General features: G+C 73.4%; 2 protein-coding genes across 4 annotated transcripts; both read right to left on the reverse strand.

The window, feature by feature from the left end:
- Window positions 1–1,623: 1,623 nt before the first annotated feature.
- Window positions 1,624–10,028, reverse strand: TRIM54 (tripartite motif containing 54). 3 transcript variants are annotated; one of them, XM_068936422.1, is made up of 10 exons: window positions 9,779–10,028; window positions 8,055–8,227; window positions 6,480–6,651; window positions 6,303–6,398; window positions 5,670–5,903; window positions 5,188–5,210; window positions 3,653–3,744; window positions 2,691–2,792; window positions 1,889–1,927; window positions 1,624–1,771 (listed from the first exon to the last, which is right to left on the reverse strand). In XM_068936422.1, the coding sequence occupies exons 1-10, from the start codon at window positions 9,944–9,946 to the stop codon at window positions 1,761–1,763; spliced, it is 1,110 nt and encodes a 369-aa protein (XP_068792523.1). In that variant the 5' UTR covers window positions 9,947–10,028; the 3' UTR covers window positions 1,624–1,760. The 3 variants fall into 3 exon arrangements, with proteins under 3 accessions (XP_068792523.1, XP_068792522.1, XP_068792520.1); XM_068936421.1 differs by having other exon boundaries at window positions 3,653–3,777; XM_068936419.1 differs by having other exon boundaries at window positions 3,653–3,777; window positions 6,303–6,651.
- A 3,192-nt stretch (window positions 10,029–13,220) lies between these two features.
- Window positions 13,221–15,304, reverse strand: DNAJC5G (DnaJ heat shock protein family (Hsp40) member C5 gamma). The gene is made up of 4 exons (XM_068936596.1): window positions 15,081–15,304; window positions 14,375–14,588; window positions 14,061–14,214; window positions 13,221–13,422 (listed from the first exon to the last, which is right to left on the reverse strand). The coding sequence occupies exons 1-4, from the start codon at window positions 15,191–15,193 to the stop codon at window positions 13,340–13,342; spliced, it is 564 nt and encodes a 187-aa protein (XP_068792697.1). The 5' UTR covers window positions 15,194–15,304; the 3' UTR covers window positions 13,221–13,339.
- Between the last annotated feature and the right edge of the window lie 50 nt (window positions 15,305–15,354).

A 15,354-nucleotide genomic window follows, 5' to 3' on the forward strand; every position in this document is an offset into this window, starting at 1 on the left:
ACTTCTAGATGCAGGTACTGGATGGGTCAACCTTGGGAGATACACAGTGAGGTCTGCTGGTCACTGACAAGGAAGCGCTGCCCGGGGATGTTACTAGCAGCCTTGGCTGTAGCAGCCATGAAATAGTGGAGTTCAGGCGCCAGAAGGGAGTGAGGAAAGTGCCTAGCTGAGTGCAAACCAGCATATTCATGAAACTGGTTTTGCCAGGGGGAGGGGGAAATCCCATGGGAAGGGTGAAGGAGCTCAGGAAAGCTGGCTGGTCTTTAAGCGCTGCATCCTGCAAGCACGAGCGTCGTCATAGGACCACAGAGCGGCTGAGGCTGGAAGTGACCTCTGGAGATCGTCTAGTCCAACCCCCCCTGCTCACAGTGCAGTCAGCTACCGCAGGGCTGTGTCAGTCACGTTTTGCACATCTGCAAGGATGGAGCCTCCACAACCTCTCCGGGCAACCTGCTTCGGTGTTTGTGACCCTTCACAGTAAAGACACTTGTTCTTATGTTGAAACAGAATTTCCTGCCTTTCGGGTTGTGCCCATTGCCTCCTGTCTTATCGCTGGGCACCACTGAGAAGAGCCTGGCCCCAAAGTCCCCTCTGCACCCCGCCTGCAGAGCCTCCGCGTTGAGAAGATCCCTTTGGCCCAGTCTTCTCCGGGCCGCATGGGCCCAGCTCGCGCCGCCTCTCCAGGCTCCAGCACGTTTGCCGATGAGCTGGAGGAGGCGGCAGCAGAGCACTTGCTCATCAAGTTTGAGGATGACACCAAATTAGGGGTTGGGGGGGGTGCAGAGGGAAACGGGGATGGCACAGCTGACTCGACCCCGACAGGCTGGAGGAAGGGGCCAGCAGGAACCTCAGCAGGACAAACGCAAAGCCCTGTCCTGGGAAGGACGAACCCCTGCAGCGACGGGCTGGGGAGCAGCGCTGCTGGAAGGGGCCTGGGCATCTCAGCAGACACGAGCTCAACGTGGGCCCTGGCCACCAGCGTCCCGGGCTGCACGGTCCTTCATCCACCCCCCACAACAAGAAAGTCATGGAGAAACCGGCGTGAGATCAGCCGAGGGCTACTGGGGTAGGGAAGATGTGTTGTGCCATTTCCCGTGTCAGGGAGGATGTGTTGGCCATGCCCCAGGTTGGCATGGCGTCCCATGTCTGGAGGACGCGCTGTGTTGTGCCACACAGAGGGCTGTGCTGCCCCCGGGGGAGCCCGGCGCGCAGGGAAGGGCCCCCTTTCGCCTGCCTTCTGCGGGCCGTGCAAGGGCACCCCTCTCCCTCGAGCATCCCGCCCGCCCGCCTGGCTCCGGCGTCGCCCCCAGGAGTAGCTGGGGGTGGCACCAGCCGCCCCGTCGCCCCCTCCTCTCCTCTCCGCTCCCCTCGCCGCCCCCCCCTCCCCATGCGCCCGGGGTGCCTGAGCCCGCCGGGGTGGCGGCGGGGGCCCAAGCCGAGCCGGGGGGCGGCGGGGGGGGGGGGGGCCATGCGCATCGCCTCCCGCGTCAGCCGTGACGCCGGCGCTCGGCCAGCTCATCGCGGGCTGTTTGCTCAGCGCGGCCCGGGCACCGCGCCGCCGCCGGCGGGTGCTGGCGGTGGGGACGACGCGGGGCCCCGGGGACGCCAGCACGGAGACCACGTCCCGCTCACAGGGTTTAATGTCGGCAGGAGCCGCTCGGTCTCGGGGGGGGGGGGGGGGACGCGGGGGGCCGGTGCCGGTGGCCGCGACGGGACGGGAGGCGCTCGCCGGTGGTGCCCTGCGCTGGCCGCGGCCCCGCTCAGTGCTGACCTGTGCGGGAGAGCGGCCTCAGACCCTGCCGGCCGCCCCCGTCCCCGGGGGCTCCGGCGGGGCTCCCTCCGCCCCACGGCGCCCCACGGCCCGGCCCGGCCCCGCGGAGGGTCTCACCGTGGGGAGCGACGGCCGCCTTCTGCCACGACCCCCCGTCTGCAGCGGGGCAGCAGGAGAGAGCCTGAGATCAGACCCCCCCCCCACCCAGCACGGCATCGCCCCCCCCCCCACACCCCCCGCATTGCATCCCCCCCCCAAACCCCTGCACTGTATCCCCCCTGCATCCCCCCAAACCCCTGCACTGCATCCCCCCCACCCCCTGCATTGCATCCCTCTGTACCACCCCCCTGCAGCCTCCCACACTGCATCCCCCCACCCCCCACCCCCTGCACTGCATCCCCCTGCATCCCCCCCACCCCCTGCACTGCATCCCCCCCGCATCCCCCCAAACCCCTGCACTGCATCCCTCTGTACCACCCCCCTGCAGCCTCCCACACTGCATCCCCCCACACCCCCTGCATTGCATGCCCCCTACATCACCCCATCGCCCCCCCGCACTGTATCCCCCCACACTCCCCGCATTGCATCTCCCCCATCACTCCCCACCCCCCCGCACTGCATCCCCCCCGCACGCCCCCCCACCCCCCGCATTGCATCCTCCCCTACCGCCCCCCCATGCCCCCCCACACCGACCCCCTGCACAGCTCCCCCCGTCCCCTCTGCCCCCCCCGCACCCCACCCCACCCCTGCACAGTCGCCCCCCATACAGACCCCCCCCATGGCCTCCCCGCCCCCCGGCTCTCCCCACCCCGACCCCCACCCTCACCCCCCATGACCCCCCTCCCCGCCCCCCCACCCCCATAGACCCCCCCGCAGCCCCCCAACCCTCCTGCACAGTCCCCCCCCCGGCCCCCCTCACCCTCGGAAGGGTCGGGCGCCTCCGGCCCCTCCAGCCGCTCCTCGTCCCCGGCGCCCTCGCTGCCCTCGCCGGGCCCCTCCGCCTCCTCCTCGCCCGGCGGCTCTGCGGGCCCCCCCGCGTCACCCCCCCGTGTCACCCCCCCGCGTCACCCCCGCGTCACCCCCCCGCGTCACCCCCCCGCGTCACCCCCGGGTCACCCCCCCGCGGCACCCCCCCGGGTCACCGCCCATGTCACCCCTGAGTCACCCCTGTTCACCCCCCCCGGGTCACCCCCCCCGGGTCATCCCCTTGTGTCCCCCGTGCCCCTCCATCCCCCGTGTCCCCCCGTGTCCCCAATCCCCCGTGTCCCCCCATCCCCCGTGTCCTCGATCCCCCGTGTCTCCTTGTGTCCCCCGTGTCCCCCCATCCCCCGTGTCCTCGATCCCCCGTGTCTCCTTGTGTCCCCCGTGCACCCCATCCCCCGTGTCCCCCCGTGTCCCCAATCCCCCGTGTCCCCCCATCCCCCCTGTCCCCCCGATTCCCCCCCATCTCCAGTCCCCCGTGTCCCCCCGTGTCCCCCCATCCCCCGTGTCCTCGATCCCCCGTGTCCCCTTGTGTCCCCCGTGCACCCCATCCCCCGTGTCCCGCCGTGCTCCTCCATCCCCCGTGTCCCCCCATCCCCCGTGTCCTCGATCCCCCGTGTCCCCTTGTGTCCCCTTGTGTCCCCCGTGCACCCCATCCCCCGTGTCCCCCCGTGCCCCTCCATCCCCCGTGTCCCCCCATCCCCCCTGTCCCCCCGATTCCCCCCCATCTCCGGTCCCCCGTGTCCCCCCATGTCCCCGATCCCCCGTGTCCCCTTATGTCCCCTGTGCCCCTCCATCCCCCGTGACCCCCGTGTCCCCCCACGTCCCCGTGTCCCCCCATCCCCCGTGTCCCCCGATCCCCCCCGTGTCCCCATGTGCCCCCCGTGCCCCCCGGCGCACCGCTCGGGAAGTCGATGGTGCGCAGCATCTCGGCCACGCAGTCCACGCTGACGGCGAACTGCTCCATGTCCTCGTAGCCGGGCTCGGGGCGGCTGCTCAGCGACACCTTGGACATGTCCGTGATCCTGCGGCAGGGGCAGGCCGCCGAGCTGCGGGCGCCCCCCGGCCACGCGCGCCCCACGGCGCCGCCCCACGGCGCCGCCCCACGCTGCAGCCCCACAGCCCCACAGCACAGCCCCTGCTGCAGCCCCACGGCCCAGCCCCATGGCCCCATGCTGCAGCCCCACAGCCCCACAGCACAGCCCCTGCTGCAGCCCCACAGCCCCACAGCGTGGCCCATGCTGCAGCCCCATGGCCCCATGCTGCAGCCCCACAACCCCACAGCGTGGCCCATGCTGCAGCCCCACAGCTCCACAGCGTGACCCATGCTGCAGCCCCATGGCCCCATGGTGCAGCTCCATGGCCCCACAGCGTGGCCCCACAGCGCAGACCCACGGCACGGCCCCATGGCCCCATGCTGCAGCTCCACGGCCCCACAGCGCTGCCCCATGGCCCCATGCTGCAGCCCCACAGCCCCACAGCGTGGCCCATGCTGCAGCCCCACAGCGTGGCCCATGCTGCAGCCCCATGGCCCCATGCTGCAGCCCCACAGCCCCACAGCGTGGCCCATGCTGCAGCCCCACAGCCCAGCCCCATGGCCCCATGCTGCAGCTCCACGGCCCCACAGCGTGGCCTCACAGCTCCATGGTGCAGACCCATGGCACGGTATGGTCCCACGGCACCGCCCCACAGCCCAGCCCCACGGCCTCATGCTGCAGCTCCACGGCCCCACAGCATGGCCCCACGGCTCCATGGTGCAGCCCCACGGCCCAGCCCCATGGCCCCATGGTGCAGCTCCACGGCCCCACAGCGTGGCCCCACAGCGCAGACCCACGGCACGGCCCCATGGCCCCATGCTGCAGCTCCACGGCCCCACAGCGTGGCCCCACAGCTCCATGGTGCAGACCCATGGCACGGTATGGTCCCACGGCACCGCCCCACAGCCCAGCCCCACGGCCCCATGCTGCAGCTCCACGGCCCCACAGCATGGCCCCACGGCTCCATGGTGCAGCCCCACGGCACAGCCCCATGGCATGGCCCCACGGACACAGCACGGCCCCATGGCATGGCCCTACGGCACAGCCCCATGGCACGGCACGGCACAACCCAGCACAGCCCCACGGCCGCGGCGCAGCCCCATGGCGCAGCCCACAGCTCGGCATGGCCCACAGCGTGGCCCCACAGACACGGTATGGCACAGCCCCATGGCACAGCCCACGGCTCACAGCACGGCCCCACGGCACAGCCCCACGGCATGGCCCCACGGACCTGGCACGGCCCAACCCGCTGGCCCCACGCCAGCCCCGCGGTCCTGGCCCCACAACCCCGGCCCAGACCCAGGGGCACAGTGCAGGCCAAGCCCCACAGCTCAGCCCCACAGCCCCCGGCTGCACCTCTGCCCCCCCCCCTCCCTGCACCCCCCCGGCACAACTCACTTTTTCAGGAGCTCCTTGGAGTGCTGTTGGGGTGGGGGGCTCAGTCAGTGGGGCCAGGGACCCCCCCCCCAGGAGCTGGTGGCTGATCACCCCCACGGCCCCCCTGGGGCCTCGGGGAAGGCCCACAGCCCCCCCGGCCCAGCTGTGGGGCAGCACTGCATCCCCCCTCAGGCCCCTGCCCCCCCCCAACATAGCTATGGGCCAGCCCTGCACTCCCCAGGACCCTGTTTCCCCCCCCCCAACCCAGCCGTGGGGCAGCCCCCTACCCCCCCAGGACCCATCCCCCTGGCCCAGCTGTGGGGCAGCCCCACACCCCCCACCCCAGGACCCATTCCCCCCACCCAGCCATGGGGCAGCCCCAACCCCCCCTCCCCAGGTCCCTCCGCCCCTGCCCAGCCATGGGGCAGCTCCGCACGCCCCGGGCCCCCGTCCCCCCCGGTACAGCCGTGGGGCGCCCGGTGACTCCCCCAGCCCAGGCGGACCTGCAGGTACACGGCCATCTGGGGCTCCTCCATGGCCTGGATGGCCGTTTCCACCAGCTTGGAGGAGGCCTCCAGGTGGTCGCCGTACTGGCGGATGAGGCCGCGCACGCGCTGCACTTTGGCCTCCTGCTCCCGCGCGATGCTCTGCAGCAGCTCCTTCTTGCGCTCCTCCAGGATGCTGTACAGCGCGTCGAAGCGCAGCCCCAGCTGCTGCTTCTGCCGCCGGCCGTTGTCCTGCCGGAGCGCCGGGATCAGGGGGGCTGGGGCGGGGGGAGCCCACCGCCCCGGCCCGGCCCCACCAGCCCCTCTGCCTTGGGGTTTGCCGGGTGACTTTCGGGCGCTGCCATTCGGGAGGGAATTCCTCTCCCGAGCCCGTTCCCAGCCCTGGAGCCTGCGTGCGCTGCTCGGGGGCCGTGCAGCCGGGGCTGGGGAAATCCTGAGCCCGGGGCCAGCGGGACGAGGTGCGAGGAGCCGTCCGGGCTCCCGCTCCCAGGGCGCTGGGGGCCGGCGCGCAGGCGCCCGGCTGCAGCACGGGGCTCACGCACCGGCACCGGCGCGATGCAGCCCCCAGCGCGGGGTCGGCTGGGGGGGGATGCAGGGCCCCCGGGGGCTGGGCCGTGCCCTGGCTCCCACCTCGATGGTCCGGCAGATCTCCTCCATTTGGGTGATGATGGCCTGGATGCGGTCGTTCCCCGCCACCAGCATGGCGATGCCGTCGCTGAGCTCGCTCTGGGGGCGAGACGGGTGTGAGGGCCGGCGGGGTGGGTGCCCCCCCCCCCAGCCCCACGCCGACCCGCCAGGGCCACCCACCTTCTGGCGCTGGTAGATGGCGGGCAGCGGCGCCACCTCGCAGTCCTTGTGCGCCCCGAAGACCTTGCAGAGGGAGCAGGTGGGCACCTCGCAGCGCAGGCAGTAGATGTTGATCCGCTCGTCCTCGTGCTCCTCGCACATGAGGTGCTGCTCCGCCTTGGCGTGCAGGGGCCTGCGGGGGGGCCGGGCGCCCATGCCCACCACGCGCCCCGGCACCCCGACGCCCACCAGCCCCGCGGCCCCGCAGGGGCCCTGCCACCCTCCCTCCCCTCCCCTGGCTCTAGGCCTGCGGCCCCCCCACGGGCTCCCTTAGATCCACGGGGCTCGGTTACCCCCGTGGGCTCCCCCCGTGGGCTCCCCTGGTGCCACCCCTGGCTCCCCCGTGGGCACCCTTAGATCCACGGGGCTCGGTTACCCCCGTGGGCTCCCCCCGTGGGCTCCCCTGGTGCCACCCCTGGCTCCCCCGTGGGCACCCTTAGATCCACGGGGCTCGGTCACCCCCGTGGGCTCCCCCCGTGGGCTCCCCCGGTGCCACCCCAGGCTCCCCCGTGGGCTCCCTTAGATCCACAGGGCTCGGTCACCCTGGGCTCCCCCCGTGGGCTTCCCCGGTGCCACCCCTGGCTCCCCCGTGGGCACCCTTAGATCCACGGGGCTCGGTCACCCCCGTGGGCTCCCCCCGTGGGCTCCCCCGGTGCCACCCCAGGCTCCCCCGTGGGCTCCCTTAGATCCACAGGGCTCGGTCACCCTGGGCTCCCCCCGTGGGCTTCCCCGGTGCCACCCCAGGCTCCCCCGTGGGCACCCTTAGATTCACGGGGCTCGGTCACCCCCGTGGGCTCCCCCCGTGGGCTCCCCTGGTGCCACCCCAGGCTCCCCCGTGGGCACCCTTAGATCCACAGGGCTCGGTCACCCTGGGCTCCCCCCGTGGGCTTCCCCGGTGCCACCCCAGGCTCCCCCGTGGGCACCCTTAGATCCACGGGGCTCGGTTACCCCCGTGGGCTCCCCCCATGGGCTCCCCCGGTGCCACCCCAGGCTCCCCCGTGGGCACCCTTAGATCCACAGGGCTCGGTTACCCCAGGATCCCCCAGTGGGCTCCCCCTGTGAGCTCCCCAGGTGCCACCCCTGGCTCCCCCCCGTGGGCGCCCTCAGATCCACGGGGCTCGGTCACCCCCGTGGGCTCCCCCCATGGGCTCCCCCGGTGCCACCCCAGGCTCCCCCGTGGGCTCCCTTAGATCCACGGGGCTCGGTTACCCCCGTGGGCTCCCCCCGTGGGCTCCCCTGGTGGCATCCCAGGCTCCCCCGTGGGCACCCTAAGATCCACGGGGCTCGGTCACCCCCGTGGGCTCCCCCCGTGGGCTCCCCCGGTGCCACCCCCGGCTGCCCCAGTGGGCTCCCCCGTGGGCTCCCCCGTGGGCTCCCCCGTGGGCTCCCTTAGATCCACGGGGCTCGGTCACCCCCGTGGGCTCCCCCCGTGGGCTCCTCCGGTGCCACCCCAGGCTCCCCCGTGGGCACCCTTAGATCCACGGGGCTCGGTCACCCCCGTGGGCTCCCCCGTGGGCTCCCCGGGGCCGGCCGCACCTGGCCGACTCCTGCTTGTAGATGTCGATGATGTTCTCCACGAGCAGGTTGCGCTGCAGCCCGTACACCCCGTGCCGGTCCAGCACCACCTCGTGGCGGCACGACGGGCACCGGAACCGGCCCCCCGACGGCACCGCGCTGGAGCCCCGCGACTGCCACAGCGGGTTGGACGCCTGGGGAGGGGGGACGGGGGGGGTCACAGGCCCCCCGAGGCACACGGGACCCCCCCCCCGGGGCACCGGCAGCCCCTCTCCCCCGGCCGCCCCGGGACGGGAGCTGGAGCGGGGGGAGCGGGCAGCCCTGCGCCCCGCCGCCGCCGGCCGACACGGGCTCCGGCCCCCTTCCCGGCCGGTCAGGGTCACACTGCCCCCCAACCCCGCCGGGGGGTCGGGGTCTGCTCCGGCCCCCTTCCCGGCCGGTCAGGGTCTCACTGCCCCCCCCGCCGGTGGTCGGGGTCTCACTGCCCCCCACCTCCCGCCGGTGGGTCGGGGTCTTGCTAACCCCCACCTCCGCCGGTGGGTCGGGGTCTGCTCCGGCCCCCTTCCCAGCCGGTCAGGGTCACACTGCCCCCCACCTCCCGCCAGTGGGTCGGGGTCTCACTGCCCCCCAACCCCGCCGGGGGGTCGGGGTCTGCTCCGGCCCCCTTCCCGGCCGGTCAGGGTCACACTGCCCCCCACCTCCCGCCGGGGGGTCGGGGTCTCACTGCCCCCCAACCCCGCCGGGGGGTCGGGGTCTGCTCCGGCCCCCTTCCCAGCCGGTCAGGGTCACACTGCCCCCCACCTCCCGCCGGGGGGTCGGGGTCTCACTGCCCCCCAACCCCGCCGGGGGGTCGGGGTCTGCTCCGGCCCCCTTCCCGGCCGGTCAGGGTCACACTGCCCCCCACCTCCCGCCAGTGGGTCGGGGTCTCACTGCCCCCCAACCCCGCCGGGGGGTCGGGGTCTGCTCCGGCCCCCTTCCCGGCCGGTCAGGGTCACACTGCCCCCCACCTCCCGCCAGTGGGTCGGGGTCTCACTGCCCCCCAACCCCGCCGGGGGGTCGGGGTCTGCTCCGGCCCCCTTCCCGGCCGGTCAGGGTCACACTGCCCCCCACCTCCCGCCAGTGGGTCGGGGTCTCACTGCCCCCCAACCCCGCCGGGGGGTCGGGGTCTGCTCCGGCCCCCTTCCCAGCCGGTCAGGGTCACACTGCCCCCCACCTCCCGCCGGGGGGTCGGGGTCTCACTGCCCCCCAACCCCGCCGGGGGGTCGGGGTCTGCTCCGGCCCCCTTCCCAGCCGGTCAGGGTCACACTGCCCCCCACCTCCCGCCGGTGGGTCGGGGTCTCACTGCCCCCCAACCCCGCCGGGGGGTCGGGGTCTGCTCCGGCCCCCTTCCCAGCCGGTCAGGGTCACACTGCCCCCCACCTCCCGCCAGTGGGTCGGGGTCTCACTGCCCCCCAACCCCGCCGGGGGGTCGGGGTCTGCTCCGGCCCCCTTCCCAGCCGGTCAGGGTCACACTGCCCCCCACCTCCCGCCGGTGGGTCGGGGTCTCACTGCCCCCCAACCCCGCCGGGGGGTCGGGGTCTGCTCCGGCCCCCTTCCCAGCCGGTCAGGGTCACACTGTCCCCCACCTCCCGCCGGGGGGTCGGGGTCTCACTGCCCCCCCCTGCCGGTGGGTCGGGGTCTCACTGCCCCCCAACCCCGCCGGTGGGTCGCGGTCGGCTCCGGCCCCCTTCCCGGCCGCCCCGCACCTGGAAGACGTCGTTGGCGCACTTGCGGCAGAGGTTGTGCTGGCAGGGCAGGATGACCACGGGCTTGGTGAACATCTCCAGGCAGATGGGGCAGATGAGCTGCTTCTCCAGGCTCTCCATGCTCCGCGCCTCCGCCAGCAGCGGCTTCAGCCCCACCGCGAAGTTCATCGCCGCGGTGCCCTCCTCGGCCCGGCCCGGCCCGGCCCGCTCCCGGCTCCTCTCCGGCTCCGCTCCGGTTCCGCTCCGGCCCCGCTCCCGGCTCCGCTCCGGCCCCGCTCCGGTTCCGCTCCGGTTCCGCTCCGGCCCCGCTCCGGCCCCGCTCCCGGCTCCGCTCCCGGCCCCGCTCCGGTTCCGCTCCGGCCCCGCTCCCGGCTCCGGCTCTGCTCCCGGCTCCGCTCCGGCCCCGCTCCTGCCCCGCTCCGGTTCCGCTCCGGCCCCGCTCCGGCCCCGCTCCGGCCCCGCTCCCGGCTCCGCTCCCGGCCCCGCTCCGGTTCCGCTCCGGCCCCGCTCCGGCCCCGCTCCGGCCCCGCTCCCGGCTCCGCTCCCGGCCCCGCTCCGGCCCCGCTCCCGGCTCCGGCTCTGCTCCCGGCTCCGCTCCGGTTCCGCTCCGGCCCCGCTCCCGGCTCCGGCTCTGCTCCCGGCCCCGCTCCGGTTCCGCTCCGGCCCCGCTCCCGGCTCCGGCTCTGCTCCCGGCTCCGCTCCGGTTCCGCTGTCCCACGCTCGCCCCGCTGCCGGCCCCGCTCTCGCTCCGGCCCCGCTGCCCCACGCTCGCCCCGCTGCCGGCCCCGCTCTCACTCCGGCCCCGCTGCCCCACGCTCGCCCCGCTGCGCCCGCGCTAATTTTAGCCGCCCGGGGCCTGCGCGGGGCCGCGGCAGCTGTCAGCGGCGTCGGGTGACACTGAGTCACGGCGCCCGGAGGGGGCCGCAACGCCCCCCGGGGCTACGCGCCCGGCCCCGCTCCCCTGCCCCGGCTGCCCTCCGTGGCCGGCCCTCGGCAGGTCCCCCTGGCCCCCCTCAGCCCCATGCCCCGTCCCCCCGGGACCACCCCATCCCGGTCCCCCTGGCCCCGCACTCCGTCCCCCCCGGGACCACCCCATCCCGGCCCCCCCAGCCCCGCACCCCATCACCCCCGGGACCATGCCATCCCGGTCCCCCTGGCCCCGCACTCCGTCCCCCCCAGGACCACCCCATCCCGGCCCCCCAGCCCTGTCTCTGCCTCTGCTCCGGATCCCGGCCAGCTGCGGGGGCACAGCCCCACGGGGCCAGCGGCAGCCCCTGGCCTGAAGGCAAGGACACCACCACCCCCTGCCAGTCCCTTCCCCAGCCCACGCAGCACAGCAGGGGACCATGCCGGGCGCCATTCCCAGGTGCCATCCCCGCTCCCAATCCCAGGACCCAGGGCTGCCTCCCCCCTCGCAGCCGGCCTCGAGCGCGCGGTGGGGCAGACCCCCCCTGTGCTGCCTGCACTGCTCCCCTGGGACAGGCCAGCTGCTCCCTGGGGACCCTCAGGGCAGCAGGGCTCCCCTGCAGCCCCCCCCCACAGGAACAAAGACGGGGCCGGGGCCGGGGCCCCTGCCCGGGCCGAGGCAGCAGGGTGGGGAGGAGGCTCCAGCCAGGCTGGCACAGGGTCAGCAGAGCTCAGCCGCCCGCCAGGCCCAGGAGGAACAAAGCTGCCTGGCGGCCAGGTTCTTGCCCAACTCGGGGAGGGTACATGCCCTTCCCGGGAGATAACGGAGCTGGGAGCAGGCTCGGGTCCCGTGAGCCCTGGCCAGAGCCAGCCCCCCCCAAGCACCGACATGGAAAAACGCCCGCCAACACTGGTGCCAGGGACACCCCCGTCCCGCACCGCTTGCCCTGACACTCCGGCTATATTTAGTGGGTGAGGCAGCGCGCACAGCTGCAGGCTGGGAGACAAGGGCCAGGGCAGCCCGCTCGCCCCTTCTCCCAGCCTGGCACAGGGCAGGGACCATCCGGGACACGCACGCGGAGCCATCAGCTGGCACACGCGCTGCCAGCGGTGGAAGCGGAGCCGGGGGGGCCGAGCTGTTTCTGGCAGGCGCAGAGCAGGCCTGGCCCTTGCGCAGGGGCACGCCGCACCGCTGCGGGCGCTGCCTCAGCCCCGGCGCGCCAGCCTGGCACCCCAGCGCCTCATCCAGCGGCACGGGGACAGATCCAGGCCGCACAGGGCTGTAGGGCCACAGTCTGCCTCCCGCCCCGGGCAGGAGGGGGAAGAGGGCGGCCGCGGCACAGCGTGTCGGCAGCAGGAGGAAGGACAAGTCCCTTCGCGCACCGGTGGGTGCTGGAGCTCCCAGCGCCCCCGTTAGCCCAGCAGGACCAGGGTGCCCCAGCCTGGCTCCGGCTGCCCTGGGACTGCCCTGCCCAGCCCAGCCGCAGGGCCCGGGAAAGGCCTGGAGCCCTGCTGGGCAGCACCCTCGGGAGGGCGCGGAGCTCTCCCCGGAAGCTGACAGGAGGCAGAACAACTTTCACTCCTGTCGCCAACTGTCCCCTCTGGCAGCACTCGGGCTGCGACCCACCGACCCTTCCTCGGCCCGCCACCCCTATGGTACGGCCACGGCTCTCAGCCAGAGCAGGGCAGAGCCAGGGAAGGGCACGTCCCACCGCCTGAGAGCGTTCAGGCGGCTCTTGCCGGGGTAGAGACCACACAGAAACATGTTCCCCTCCCATCATCCTTTAATGGTGCCCATAAAACCTATACAAACCCAAGGAAAGTGCCTGTGCCTGGGCCCAGCCCTGCAGGGAGCCTGCCAGCAACAGGCAGAAGGGGGTGCAGCCGGCGCCCCGCGACCACGGGGGCACAGAGCAAGGAGGTACAGAAGGCCGCACCCCAGCCCCGCGAGCGGCGTTTGGCACCCAGCACCCGTAAGGAGGGTCCCCACGTGGGCAGGTAGCGGGCTCAGCCCAGCCCCAGGGATTACAGTGCTAATGGTCTCTAATACCCTCGGCCGCTTCCTGCAGGCTGCGGAGCCTGGGCCAGGCGGCCTCCGCGCGCTGCTGGGCCCCAAGGAAAGCAACCGGCTCTGGCAACGGGCTGCCGCCACAGCCGCAAGCAGCGGCCCCCAGTCAAGCCAGAGCCAGCAGGGCAGCAAGGGGCCGAGGCGCACACGGGCCGGGGCGCCCGGTGCTGCTGGTGAGCGGCCAGGCCACGCACCGGGCTGGTCCCAGCAGGGAGCCAGTCCCGGCCTCTCCAGTCTTAGTCCAGTCACAGTGGATCCAGTCTGCCTTCAGCGGGGCCTCACCTGAGAGCTAGCGCCCAGGGCTGGGCTGGGACACAGCAGCAGAAGAGGCACTGCGGATGGGGCACAGCAGCAAGGGGCTCCAGGCCACCTCTGTTGCCAGTGCGGGGATGCAGGGTATCTCTGTGGAGCTCGAACAGGGGCACAAGAGCCTCTGCACTGATGCTGGCTAATTTAACCTGAGATTCTAGCCACAGTGAGGCTGGACAGCCACCCTGGGTGGCACGACAGGGGTCCTGGAGAGGGACAGTCCCAAAGGGGGATCCCTGCCCAGAGTCCTGGGGCTGTTGGCGGGGCTGAGGCCAGCCTCATGCGTCCGTCTTGGTGCTGACACCCGGCGACGGCTCTGCTCCAGCAGGTGGGGGCTGGGCCACAATAGGTGTCTGCACATCTGGAAAAGAAGACCTGCAGGTCAGCGGCTAAATCCCATGCTGCGGTGCCAGGAAACAGCTGCTTGTGACATCCCAGCACCCTCATTCAGCCTCCCACGAACCACAGCTCTCCAGCCCCATCTGACAAGGGCCCACACCTCCAGCCAGCGCGCAGCCACTCCAGCAGTGCCCCCTACCCCAGGGAAGCCTGCAGAGATGACCAGGATCACTCCAAATCCCAGAGTATTTCAGATTGTAGATACCAGCACAGCCACTGCCTACCAGCACTGGGAATGGGACCAGCCTAGAGCACGGCTGCTCTCCCCACGCTCCTTCCCCAAGGATTTCTAGATCCCAGAGCTGTGCCTTCAGGGAGACCTTTCCCAAGGGAAATCAAGGAAGCACAAGATATTCTCCATGAACCCTGCGCAAGAGTTCCCTCTACCAGCTGCCACCAGCCAAGACCCAAGCTGGAAACACCAAGCGTCAGCCCTTGAGCAGCAGATGATGCTAAGTCAGACCCTACTGTTTAACAAGAGCCCGGTCTCCCCAGACAAGACCAGACCTCCCCCAGAAACCCCGTGCAGCAGGAGCAAGCCAGGCACTCCCAGACGCAGGAGCTGGGCACACAAAAGGGAACAGAGACTGCCTAACTCACTGTTGTCCTCCGCACGGATCTGCGCCTCCAGGTCTTCGGGGTTGACATACTTGTAGGACTCGTCCTCCTCAGGTGGTCGGCACCTCCCGCAGCAGAAGCAGCAGCAGCAGCAGCAGCAACAGCAGGTGATGATACCACAGCACAGACCCAGGGCCTGCGCGGGGGCAGGCGCGCTGTGAGACACCTGAGCCCGCCGGCAGCCCAGGCCCCGCTGCGGCCCCCCGGCCCCAGGCTGCCCTGCCCGGCAGCGGCCCCCGAGCCCTGCGGCGTGGGGCCCGGCAGCGGCAGGCGCGCGGTGGCGGGGCAGGGCTCACCTTGAACCACCACTTGGACATGAGGAAGTAGTACTTGACGCTGTCCTCGCCGAACTGCTCGGCCACGTAGAGCCCCATGGAGCCGTACTCGGCGTAGACGCGCCGCTTGTCCTCGTCGCTCAGCGTGGCGTGGGCGCTGTTGATCTCCTTGAAGCGCTCGGCCGCCGCCGGGTCGTCGGGGTTCTTGTCCGGGTGGTACTTGAGGGCCAGCTTCCTGCGGGGCACCGCGGCTGGCAGGGCACGGCACCGGCCCCCCGGCCCGGCCCGGCCCCCCGCCAGCCCCCACCAGGCCCCGTCCCCCCGCCGGCCCCCGGCCCGACCCCCCGCCAGCCCCCACCAGGCCCCGTCCCCCCGCCAGCCCCCACCAGGCCCCGTCCCCCCGCCGCCCCCCGGCCCGACCCCCCGCCAGCCCCCACCAGGCCCCGTCCCCCCGCCGCCCCCCGGCCCGACCCCCCGCCAGCCCCCACCAGGCCCCGGCCCCCCGCCGCCCCCCGGCCCGGCCCCCCGCCAGCCCCCACCAGGCCCCGGCCCCCCGCTGCCCCCCGGCCCGGTCCCCCGCCAGCCCCCACCAGGCCCCGTCCCCCCGCCGACCCCCGGCCCGGCCCCCCGCCAGCCCCCGCCAGGCCCCGACCCGGCCCCCCGCCGCCGCCGCCCCCCGGCCCGGCCCGGCCCGGCCCAGCTCGCCCCGTCCCGGCCCTCCCCGTACCGGTAGGCCTTCTTGATCTCCTCGGGGGAGGCGCCCTTCTCCAGGCCCAGGACATGATAGAGGCTCTCCCCGGCCCGCGACAGCTTCCGCTGCGGCCGGCTGGGCTCCGCCATCCCGCCTGCGGCGACGAGCACCGGCGGCGCGTCACGGCCCGGCCCGGCGCCCCTCACCGCCGCCGCCGCCGCCGCCGCTTCCGCACGGCCGCCCCGTCTGCGCCTGCGCGCACCGCCCCGCCCCGCGCAGGCGCGCTGGGAGCGGCGGCAGTGCGTCACAG

Source organism: Struthio camelus, chromosome 3 (genome assembly GCF_040807025.1).
Source record: "Struthio camelus isolate bStrCam1 chromosome 3, bStrCam1.hap1, whole genome shotgun sequence".
Lineage (NCBI taxonomy): Eukaryota > Metazoa > Chordata > Aves > Struthioniformes > Struthionidae > Struthio > Struthio camelus.

What these genes read in the sequence shown, in the direction of transcription:
- TRIM54 (XM_068936419.1), bottom strand. Translation starts at nt 9,946, where the DNA reads ATGAACTTCGCGGTGGGGCTGAAGCCGCTGCTGGCGGAGGCGCGGAGC. An exon ending in AGATGGCCGTGTACCTGCAG is followed by an intron (nt 5,211 to 5,669) that starts GTCCGCCTGGGC and finishes CCACCCCAACAG; the next exon opens with CACTCCAAGGAGCTCCTGAA. An exon ending in GGCGCCCGACCCTTCCGAGG is followed by an intron (nt 1,928 to 2,690) that starts GTGAGGGGGGCC and finishes GCCCCGCTGCAG; the next exon opens with ACGGGGGGTCGTGGCAGAAG.
- DNAJC5G (XM_068936596.1), bottom strand. Translation starts at nt 15,193, where the DNA reads ATGGCGGAGCCCAGCCGGCCGCAGCGGAAGCTGTCGCGGGCCGGGGAG. An exon ending in GAGATCAAGAAGGCCTACCG is followed by an intron (nt 14,589 to 15,080) that starts GTACGGGGAGGG and finishes GGTGCCCCGCAG; the next exon opens with GAAGCTGGCCCTCAAGTACC. An exon ending in TGTCCAAGTGGTGGTTCAAG is followed by an intron (nt 14,215 to 14,374) that starts GTGAGCCCTGCC and finishes GCCCCCGCGCAG; the next exon opens with GCCCTGGGTCTGTGCTGTGG.